Here is a 12,199-nt window from a genome sequence, read left to right as displayed (position 1 = left end):
ATTTCAACCTGAATTGAAGTGGTTGTAGCTAGGCAATTATAGACAACCATACATGAATTTTGACCATGACCACAATGTTTATTTCAAATAAATACTGAAAATATTTGTTTTTGCCTTTCCATACCCCTCACATTACATTTTTTTCTGAAGTAGCCCTTTGTAATTATACTAACCAACATATCTGCTGATAACCGGGCAGCTGATCCAAAATCTGCTAGTTTTACATGTCCTGTACTATCCAATAGTATATTTTCTGGTTTAATGTCCCTTAAAAAAAGTTCAAAATGTATCAGAACAAAAGATATTGCAGTATCTATACCAATCCAAGTGTACAATTATTAATTGTTTGCTCAAGCAACAACATGTATTCTAACAATTCCATGTGGCAATCATGACATTGTTTTTATGGATGTGAACAGCTGATTCCGGTCATGTCAATTTCAATGAACTGCTTTCCTCCAATCATTTAAAGATTGTGTACCCATCTTTAAATCCTCAACTAAATAATACTAAAATGTTGTTGTCTTTGTAAAAAAAAATCCCCTTTTTAAGGCCTAGTATATTTTTTTTGCATTTGAGTATTAACGGAAGGTAGTGTCAATAAATTTACAAGAGTTGCTTCAGTAAGAACAATCTTATTACTACTATCAATCCTTAAAATGTCACAACCTATTCATAGACCAGGTGCTCTGCAGGGCGCAGCTTTATACGACCGCAGAGGTCGAACCCTGAACAGTTGGGGCAAGTATGGACAAAACATTCAAGCGTGATACAGCTCTGAATTTGGATTGTGATCAAATTTTTGACATTATATGGGTTTTTTACACAAAACAAATGTCAAGATTTTACAAATCAATTAAAGATTTCTTCTTCAAACTTATTTAAATCTAAAATTAAATAGTTGACACAGCATAGGTTTCTGACACAGAATGAATGTGGTCTAATGAACTTAATTTTTTTTTTTGCCTTTGAGCAATTCACTATGATGTTGAATATTAATCCTCTCAAAAAAATGTTTGAAGAAATTTTCTTTTTATTTATGAAATCTGAAATGAGAAAAATTTAACCTCCCCCCCCCCACCCCCCATTTTTTTTTCACATCCCCCTTTCCCTTTTTCCAAAACTGATATCAATTCAAATTTCTAATGGAGTTTGCAACAATAACTACTCTTTTAAATACATCATAAAATATTAAAATGTAAAATAAAGTGCTTGTTATCACTGAATGGTAAAGATTGGTTGGTAGTAAAAGTGAATATACATTGTATATTGTATAAAACAATGATTTAAGTTGATTCAACTACTATTCTGAACAAAGAAAGATAACTCCAATTGAAAATTTCTTGCTATTGCACAATATTGTGCAATTAGATATTTCTTGCTGTTGCACAATACTGTGCAATTGAAAATATTTGCTATTGCACAATACTGTGCAATTGAAGATTTCTTGCTATTGTGCAATACTGTGCAATTGAAAATTTCTTGCTATTGCACAATACTGTGCAATTGAAGATTTCTTGCTATTGCTGAATACTGTGCAATTGAAAATTTCTTGCTATTGCACAATACTTAATATAATAATTTTGGATCCTGATTTGAACCAACTTGAAAACTGGGTCCATAATCAAAAATCTAAGTACATGTTTAGATTCAGCACATCAAAAGAGCCCCAGAATTCATTTTTTGTTAAAATCAAACTTAGTTTAATTTTGGACCCTTTGAACTTTAATGTAGACCAATTTGAAAACAGAACCAAAAATTAAGAATCTACATACACAGTTAGATTTGCCATATCAAAGAACCCCAATTATTCAATTTTTGATGAAATCAAACAAAGTTTAATTTTGGACCCCGATTTGGACCAACTTGAAAACTTGACCAATAATCAAAAATCTAAGTACATTTTTATATTCAGCATATCAAAGAACCCCAAGGATTCAATTTTTGTTAAAATCAAACTAAGTTTAATTTTGGACCCTTTGGACCTTAATGTAGACCAATTTGAAAACGGGACCAAAACTTAAGAATCTACATAAACAGTTAGATTCGGCATATCAAAGAACCCCAATTATTCAATTTTCGATGAAATCAAACAAAGTTCAATTTTGGACCCTTTGGGCCCCTTATTCCTAAACTGTTGGGACCAAAACTCCCAAAATCAAACCCAACCTTCCTTTTATGGTCATAAACCTTGTGTTTAAATTTCATAGATTTCTATTTACTTATACTAAAGTTATGGTGCAAAAACCAAGAATAATGCTTATTTGGGCCCCTTTTTGGCCCCTAATTCCTGAACAGTTGGGACCTCAACTCCCAAATTCAATCCCAACCTTCCTTTTGTGGTCATAAACCTTGTGTTTACATTTCATTGATTTCTATTTACTTATACTAAAGTTATTGTGCAAAAACCAAGAATAATGCTTATTTGGGCCCTTTTTTGGCCCCTAATTCCTAAACTGTTGAAACCAAACATCCCAAAATCAATCCCAACCTTCCTTTAAGGGTCATAAACCTTGTGTCAAAATTTCATAGATTTCTATTTACTTAAACTAAAGTTATAGTGCGAAAACCAAGAAAATGCTTATTTGGGCCCTTTTTGGCCCCTAATTCCTAAAATATTGGGACCAAAACTCCCAAAATCAATCCCAACCTTCCTTTTGTGGTCATAAACCTTGTGTTAAAATTTCATAGATTTCTATTCACTTTTACTAAAGTTATAGTGCGAAAACTAAAAGTATTCGGACGACGACGACGCCAACATCATACCAATATACGACCAAAAACTTTTCAATTTTTGCGGTCGTATAAAAACCTACCTGTGTACATATCCCATGCAATGTAAAGCATGTATTGCCTGTGTCATTTCTCCTACATAAAATCTACACATGGATTCTTCAAATATATCATCGTTCCTAAAAAATTCAAACCAAAACTAGAGGCTCTAAAGAGCCTGTGTCGCTCACCTTGGTCCATGTGAATATTAAACAATGGACACAGATGGATTCATGACAAAATTGTGTTTTGGTGATGGTGATGTGTTTGTAGATCTTACTTTACTAAACATTCTTGCTGCTTACAATTATCTCTATCTATAACAGTACTTTCTGTGGAAAATGTTATTGAAAATCTTCAAATTTTAAGAAAATTGTTAAAAATTGACTATGAAGGGCAATAACTCCTTAGGGGGTCAATTGACTATTTTGGTCAGACTGACTTATTTTTAGTTCTTACTTTGCTGTACATTATTGCTGTTTACAGTTTATCTCTATCTATAATAATATTCAAGATAATAACAAAAAAAACAGCAAAATTTCCTCAAAATTACCAATTCAGGGGCAGCAACCTAACAACCGATTATCCGATTCATCTGAAAATTTCAGGGCAGATAGATCGTGACCTGATCAACAATTTTACTTCCTCTCAGATTTGCTCTTAATGCTTTGGTTTTTGAGTTATAAGCCAAAAACTGCATTTTACCCCCATGTTCTATTTTTAGCCAAGGTGGCCATTTTGGTTTGTTGGCCGAGTTACCAGACACATTTTTTTAACTAGATACCCAATGATGATTATGGCTAAGTTTGGTTAAATTTGGCACAGTAGTTTCAGAGGAGAAGATTTTTCTAAAAGATTACTAAGATTTACGAAAAATGGTTAAAAATTGACTATAAAGGGCAATAACTCCTAAAGTGGTCAACTGACCATTTTGGTCATGTTGTCGTATTTGTAGATCTTACTTTGCTGAACATTATTGCTGTTTACAGTTTATCTCTATCTATAATAATATTCAAGATAATAACCAAAAACAGCAAAATTTCCTTAAAATTACCATTTCAGGGGCAGCAACCCAACAACGGAATGTCCGATTCATCTGAAAATTTCAGGGCAGACAGATCTTAACCTAATAAACAATTTTTTCCTGTCAGATTTGCTCTAAATGCTTTGGTTTTTGAGTTATAAGCCAAAAACTGCATTTTACCCCTATGTTCTATTTTTAGCCATGGCGGCCATCTTGGTTGGTTGGCCGGGTCACCGGACACATTTTTAAATCTAGATACCACAAGGATGATTATGGCCAAGTTTGGTTAAATTTGGCCCAGTAGTTTCAGAGGAGAAGATTTTTCTAAAAGATTACTAAGATTTACGAAAAATGGTTAAAAAATTGACTATAAAGGGCAATAACTCCTAAAGTGGTCAACTGACCATTTTGGTCATGTTGACTTATTTGTAGATCTTACTTTGCTGAACATTATTGCTGTGTACAGTTTATCTCTATCTGTAATGATATTCAAGATATTAACCAAAAACAGCAAAATTTCCTTAAAATTACCATTTCAGGGGCAGCAACCCAACAACGGAATGTCCGATTCATCTGAAAATTTCAGGGCAGATAGATCTTGACCTGATGAACAATTTTACTGAGTGTCAGATTTGCTCTAAATGATTTGGTTTTTGAGTTATAAGCCAAAAACTGCATTTTACCCCTATGTTCTATTTTTAGCCATGGCGGCCATCTTGGTTGGTTGGGCGGTGCACCGGACACATTTTTTAAACTAGATACCCCAATGATGATTATGGCCAAGTTTGGTTAAATTTGACCCAGTAGTTTCAGAGGAGAAGATTTTTCTAAAAGATTACTAAGATTTACGAAAAATGGTTAAAAATTGACTATAAAGGGCAATAACTCCTAAAGTGGTCAACTGACCATTTTGATCATGTTGACTTATTTGTAGATCTTACTTTGCTGAACATTATTGCTGTTTACAGTTTATCTCTATCTATAATAATATTCAAGATAATAACCAAAAACAGCAAAATTTCCTTAAAATTACCATTTCAGGGGCAGCAACCCTACAACGAAATGTCGGATTCATCTGAAAATTTCAGGGCAGATAGATCTTGACCTTTTGAACAATATTACCCCATGTCAGATTTGCTCTAAATGCTTTGGTTTTTGAGTTATAAGCCAAAAACTGCATTTTACCCCTATGTTCTATTTTTAGCCATGGCGGCCATCTTGGTTGGTTGGCCGGGTCACCGGACACATTTTTTAAACTAGATACCCCAATGATGATTGTGGCCAAGTTTGGTTAAATTTGGCCCAGTAGTTTCAGAGGAGAAGATTTTTGTAAAAGTTAACGCAGGACGACGACGGACGACGACGACGACGACGACGGACGACGACGGACGCCGGACGCCAAGTGATGAGAAAAGCTCACTTGGCCCTTTGGGCCAGGTGAGCTAAAAATAAATTAAATAGCAATTTCAGCATTTTTTAAACAAAATTAAGATATGAATTGCATATTTGTACATATTTAAAGATAAACTGGAAGCAACTTGGAAGACATTCCAACATCTAAAAAGACTACAGATTGTTTGTTATAAGTCTTAAAAACAATGATTAAATTAAAACACTTTTTTACTTTGTGGGCTTTTCCAAAATTCAATGAATGGGTTGGTAGGAAGGCACTCCATTCAACCCAAAACTGCCATCCATACAATTGTAATGAAAAATTCAATGTGTTATTGAGTGAATCTTCTTTTCAACCCGACTAACCCTATATTAGTATCAACTGCTGCCTTTTAAACCATGTAACCCCATTGTCATGAGGATTTCTTTTGATATCAGAAACAAACCTTGATAATAAAGATAAGAGATCCCCTCCACCATGGAATTCCATCACTAAATATAAATTCTGAGCATCTTGGAAAGCAAAGTGTAGCTGTGTTATCCACTCTGATGTGGCCTTGGCCATAATGTCTCTTTCCTCTTCATAAAAAGTTATCTGCAATTTTCAATTAATTAAAATTGGGATAGTTCATAAAATATGCAGTGTATATAATTTATGTGAAGCTCTGAAATATATAACTATAAAAATATAAAAATTCAGTGCACATTCTTCATTATTCTTATATTCATCAAAATTTCATAATATTGCAGTTTAATTTAAGAAATTCAGAAACAGTATCTATGAACTTATTGCAGTATATAAGAAATGAACAGAATCAAACATATTATGTTGATATCCAACAATGCAGAGATAACAGGCTCTTTAATATATCTATGAGGACAGCAGTCCATTTTTTATATATGTATGTACAGTGATGATTTGGTGTAATACGACAGTCAAAATACCTAAATTCCAAAAGATTTCATGTGTTATTTCTTATTTTTCTAAGTGTCTAATGTACCTCCTGTTGTGCCAACGTCTCATGTTTATGTAAAATTTTCATAGCATATACTGTGCTTGTCACTTTATCTCGGACTACTTGTACTTCACCAAAATGGCCTCGTCCAATTACATCTTTCACCTCAAAGTCTGCCATTTTCATTCTGATCTTTCTCAGTTCTTTAACTGTTGATTCATCTAAAAACACATATAAAATCTTCAAAAAGTTCAGACAGCATTTTTATCTTAAAACAATTTTTGTCTAATATCTTGTCTAAAAATAAAGTTTGGACCAAGGAAATGTAAATAAAAACAGATGTAAACTAAATTAGCCATGAATTAAACATTGAGTAATATGGGGTTATTTAAGGGGCCAGCTGAAACCCACCTCTGGGTGCAGAATTTTCTTGCTGTGTTGAAGATCCATTGGTGGACTTTGGCTGTTTTCTGCTTTTTGGTCAAGATGTTTTCTCTTTGACACATTCCTCATTTCCATTCACAATTTTGTAAATATGCCAGTAAAACAAATGCATCTTGTAAATAAATCAAATTTAAATGCTACATTTTTCATTGGAAAAAGAAATGCATGAAATGGTTCGACAGACATAGATAACACTATTGGCTCCATTCAATCTCATGCACCATCATACACGTGAATACAAATACATAACACTGATCATCAACAATATCATAAATGTACAAATTAAATTATTTTCTTGCTTACATTTTTTCACAAAAGCCAAAACATGTTTATTTTTCATTAGATTGTCATGACTACACTCATCAAATAAGGCCAGCAAACTGTCCATTAATCCATCTCTTGTCAATAAAGATGTATGAACATCATCAGTTTCGACTTGTCCTTTAACAAAGCCATCCAACACCTGTATTCTGTTGGTGATAGATTCCATTCTTAAGTCCCCCATGGCCTAAAAAGAAAAGTATACACTGTCACATGTACAATGACATAAGTCAATCAGATATATTACTACTGAATATTCAACAAATAGATACATCATGTGTATTATATGAAAGTATAAAAATTAACATAATTAACATATTACTCAAATTGTTGGCATGCCAGACCCTCTTTTTAAATCCTGGAACCACACCTAGTATTTCTAAATGCAGGAATACAAAACAGGATTTTAGGGTATACAAATTATATTTTTTCTGGTTTTAATTGAGTTTTGGGGAGTTTTTAGGTTACTGTTTAACCAAATTTATATCTCAGTTTATTTACATGAACTACCAGTTTCATTGTCATTTTGTTTAGTTTCTTTTGTTACCCAGGGATCTCCATGGCCTGTTTAATGATGGCGCCCTGCCATCGTTCAAATGTGTTGTGCCATCGTCAAATGTAGCTTTATCAGAGATACTTATTGCCAACTATGTATGATGGCTGATCACTTTATCTTGAATGATACATAATGAATAAATATTTGAAAACCCCTTATTTCCTATTTTTATCAAGTAAAAATGGATATGCAGGCATTGAAAGGTATTGAATTATTGTTCCTTTAACCAAAAACAAAGAGGAAGATATATGCAGTTTAAACACACAAAAAAAACCATTGTGTACGTCGATAAAAAGGTCGATAATAAATCTCCAGTTATAAGACCTAAACTCCAGCTGAAAATTTCCAAATCTCCAGTTGTGGCTTGACAATGCTGTCACATGTCTGATATTAATACTTCTATAATGAAAATTCTAATAAATATAATTTAAATAAGCTAATGAATTAGCATGTTCACCATTCCTAACATGGAGGGATGAAATACTTTCGATCATGCTACACTGAACAGCATAGACACGGTTTGTGATGATGAAAGTTCCTCCATCGTTCAATTTTCATCCATTAGAGATCCCTGGTTACCTATTCTGACATTGGATTATAGGTTACTGTCTTGTTGAAACATTCCCCATTTCTATTTCTATCATATGTGTATCATTATAAGCCTATGCAGGGCTCACACTACTTCAGAATTATAGGGAGAAGTGACTTCTCTTTTTGAAACTGATAGGGAGAAGTTGTGAGATTTGAAAGAGAAGTGCTCATTCGCGCAGTGCGCTACAATGTTTGGATTTTACAATAGTATAAAGGGCCATATGTAAATAATGTTCTTTTTATATTGTTCAATTCATATCTGAGTAAACAAATTACAATTAAAGTAACAAAGTGAAATTAAAAGTTGTTTAAGTTTTACCAAGGTTCTTGTGAGAAACTACCAACTAAATATCTAGCACTAAAAAAAAAAAAAAATATTTTAAAAAATGTAAAGAAATTATAATATATCAATTACAATTTAATTAATCAAAGAGCAGAATTCTCTGAGGGATACGATTGCCATATAGTTTTCATTGACACATGTATAGCAGTTCTGCCAACTTTTCATTAAGCAAATTCGTGAGATTTGGCCAAAATAGAAAAGATCAAAGAGGAAAAAATTGATCCAAGGATACTGCTGCAAAAAAGCATGAACATGCGTGAGTCTCACACATTTTTGGCAGCCCTGGCCTTGATAGTCCAAATAATTATGACGTCTTGAAAGGCTATTATATTTTTTTTTCTTTGACGCCTTACTTCGACGTCGAAGTAAGGCTTCAAAGAAAAAAATTATAATAGCCTTCCAAGACTCATAATTACTTGGACTATGGCCTTGAAGGCTTAAAACTTTGCTCAGTGCTTGGAGCACAAAAATCATGCTTGAAACAAGAAATCAAGCACTTTCATTGGTTGATTTTCGAGTAGGAGTACAAAAAAACTGACTCGAAAGTTTTATGACCGCAAGGCCTGGTACAGCTGGATAGTATTATTTTCAAAACTAATTCAACTGCACATGCAAAGGTAATATAAATCTGAATAGTCACTCAACTTTAAAAATAGCTAATCCCGGATACAAGTGTACGAGCAATGTACTTATTGTGTTTTATTTGTGTGCTATCAATTCCAAGTTTACTTTCCATAGCAGTCACTGAGAGAGAGAGGGAAGGTATTTCACTTCATAGTTCGAGATTACTCTGATGTCCGACGGCTGATTTGCCAGACAAGCCGGGACCGTGGGGGACTTTTATGCTAGTATACTTAAATTACAAACTTAAATAGTCCCAGTCCCATATATTATATCAAGTATTATTGGATGCCGAATTGAATTTTAAATAGGTGCCGATTTGACTAGATGCCGATTTAACCAGGTGACGATTTGACTTTTTCTATGGGTGCCGATTTGACCAGGTGCCGATTTGACTTGTACCCAGTAATCTCGGGACTATTCACTTCGTATCTTATCACCGTTAATTCTAGGAGGAACCCCATTTCCCAGTCCCGTATATTATATCAAATATTATTGGATGCCGAATTGACTTTTAAATAGGTGCCGATTTGACTAGATGCCGATTTAACCAGGTGCCGATTTGACTTTTTCTATGGGTGCCGATTTAACTTGTACCAAGTAATCTCGGACTATTCACTTCGTATCTTATCACCGTTAATTCTAGGAGGAACCCCATTTCTAAATCTTAAATTATTAATTTCCTTTGGGTCAGTGGGCATGAATCCTTCCGTACACACTCCTCTGTTTAAATTGAGATCGTTCTTAATATAATACGACGCTTATCGACATCTAACGAGTTATTTTTTTCTTGACAATTTTGACGGGAAATACTTCTGAAAGGGAGACAACTCGAAACGATAATATGGAAGACTCCATTTCGGCTAAAGGGGTGTTATAGGGAAAACTTCATTGATTTTAATTTAAATGATGCATACGATTTTAAATTATGCAACAACATTATTAAACCCTCAATAGCAGGCAGACATAGAAAGAATCCAATGAGTTTCAAATTAATTAATAAGCGGGGAATCCAGAACAACCACTCAATCTGATACCCCTTGAAATCAAGAAAACTATACGCATGCGCATTAATACATAAACAAACCCGTGACTTGCGATTTGGAACAAGAACGTTTATTTAATTTATGACATGATGAATGAGTCTCAATTTCTTTATGAAAGTACAGTATCAGTTTCATAACGGTAAAATATAGAAAACTCCACTTCAGTTCTTATATGACAGAAATAGAATTATCGGATTCAAAGAACTCTCGCATTTATCAAAACTGGGGAATTCCCTCTGACGCGTTTCTAAATTTATAAAAACACTAAATATAAATACTGCTTAATTCTGATTTTCCGTGTTGTTAAAAACACGCATATAAGTCAAGGGAAAAATCAAACATGAAGATTATGAGAAGAACATTACAGGAAAGTTGTTTATGTTCAATCCTTTTGCTTGTTTTTACCTTTTAAAGCAAGACAATCATAAGAATCTGAGATGTTGCTGAATGTTTAGAATAAAACGGTTGACGTGAGGGAATGCGCTCTGAGTCAATGGTAAAAGTCTACAGATTGCTTAAAAGCAATCGTATCCCAAAAATTATCTTGTGTATGAAATTCAGTGTTTCTCATAAAAAAATATAAAAGTTATTAAGCTGGGCCATAATATATTGATATTAGTGTAATAGTCTCAGAGTTAAGCAACTTTAATCAATAGTTTGAAACAATCCATAAAAAATATAGGGAATTATATACACCAATCAATTAGATGTAACCAAAAGTCTCTTAATGCGTGTGGAATGCGTAATTTTTCCCTTTGGGATCAATATTTTTCTGTCAGCTGTTCCATCCGTGCGTCCGTAGTAATTATTGTAAAAGTACGGATTTCGGTCATAACTGGTCCGATTCAGATCCGTAGTTTAGAAATCAGTCAATGGCGGACGAATGCAAAAAAATTTACAAAAATAAACGATGTTTGACAAGTTATTTGGAAAAGAACATGACGTTTTAAATGCAATAAATGGATTAAACGTTTACTGGAGGCAACTTTTATCACGTTTAAATGAAGTAACAAACTTATTTTGCCGCCGAAATTAAGGTTGATGTACGTTTTCGAGTAACAAGCACCGGAACTTGCGGAAATGCACGAAGTGATAAAACGTTGAATTTTTATCAAATAACCTGCTACACACTGCGAAGACAATGCTTCAACCTCTTTTCTAAAGATAATGAATCGTTTATGTCTGAATTTCTTAAATTATCAATAAAAAATTGATGTTTCATCAACTTGGTAAAAATTTAAATGTCCGATGACGGAAGCTACTAAAAGCGCGTATCGTTAAGTACAGGGCGACTTGTTTTTGCTTTTAGGGGTCAGGGAAAGCGAAGTGACGGTCGGGAAGGCGACTTCTTCGCCCAAGTCGCCTGGAAGCGTGAGCCCTGCTATGTAACCATCAGACTAATACTATGGATGGTTGGAAAACAAGTCAAGTTTATTTTGGTGAGCATTATACGCCTTATGTGAAATATTGCCTATAATTTTTCAGTAATATTGTTTGCCTTAAATTACCGTAGAATGAAAGCTTTTTCCCCTGGAGAAGAATTCCAATTTGAAAAAAAAAGGCGCAAGATTATTCCCAAAAAGACCACTTTTTTCCCAAACAGTGTAGTCTCAGTAGTAATTGTGCATGATAACAAACTGAAAAACACTCATATTATACATTTTTCATGCTTAAAATGACTATATGTGCAGATTTGAGGGTCTATTTATGTATCATTACTGACAATAAGGGGTCTTATTTCAAAGCAGGGGTTGACTCTTGAAAGAGGTCTTCAAATTGAAGTTTCAGTCAAATTCATGGTTTATTCTAAATTTTCCAATTTGAAAAAAATGAAGCATATTTTCCCAATAAAAAAGGGTAGAGATAGTTTTGAAAAAAGGCTAATATCACTGTTTTTGAGCTGGAAAGGACAAAATCTCATCCAATAAAATTAACTTTGCATATACATCATTATTTACTTGCTGAATATGTTTTTTCAACAATATACTGGGGATTAAACAAGTATATAATTTCTGGTGGCAGTTTATTATCTGCAAACTTACTGCTAGTGGAAGGAAAGTATCACAGTTTCATTTGTTGTTTATTATGTTATTGAATTCGAGCGCCATTCATTTTCAAAAACACAGCGCCACC

The 12,199-nt window shown here is 33.6% G+C and overlaps 1 protein-coding gene across 2 annotated transcripts in view; it reads right to left on the bottom strand.

Annotated features, from left to right (window-relative positions):
• Positions 1-12,199, bottom strand: part of LOC143063716 (citron Rho-interacting kinase-like) — a 71,976-nt gene extending 59,777 nt beyond the window's left edge. For both annotated transcript variants that reach the window (XM_076236040.1, XM_076236041.1), the window contains exons 1-6: positions 12,109-12,199; positions 6,892-7,096; positions 6,190-6,365; positions 5,635-5,783; positions 2,817-2,912; positions 174-267 (exon numbers count right to left, since the gene is read on the bottom strand). In XM_076236040.1, the coding sequence (XP_076092155.1) occupies positions 174-267; positions 2,817-2,912; positions 5,635-5,783; positions 6,190-6,365; positions 6,892-7,093 (717 nt within the window). In that variant the 5' untranslated portion in view covers positions 7,094-7,096; positions 12,109-12,199. The remainder of the gene's footprint in view (positions 1-173; positions 268-2,816; positions 2,913-5,634; positions 5,784-6,189; positions 6,366-6,891; positions 7,097-12,108) is intronic.

This window comes from Mytilus galloprovincialis, chromosome 2 (assembly GCF_965363235.1).
Source record: "Mytilus galloprovincialis chromosome 2, xbMytGall1.hap1.1, whole genome shotgun sequence".
Lineage (NCBI taxonomy): Eukaryota > Metazoa > Mollusca > Bivalvia > Mytilida > Mytilidae > Mytilus > Mytilus galloprovincialis.
The sequence above is the reverse complement of the archived record's forward strand: the minus strand, read 5'-3'. Positions and strand labels throughout refer to the sequence as shown.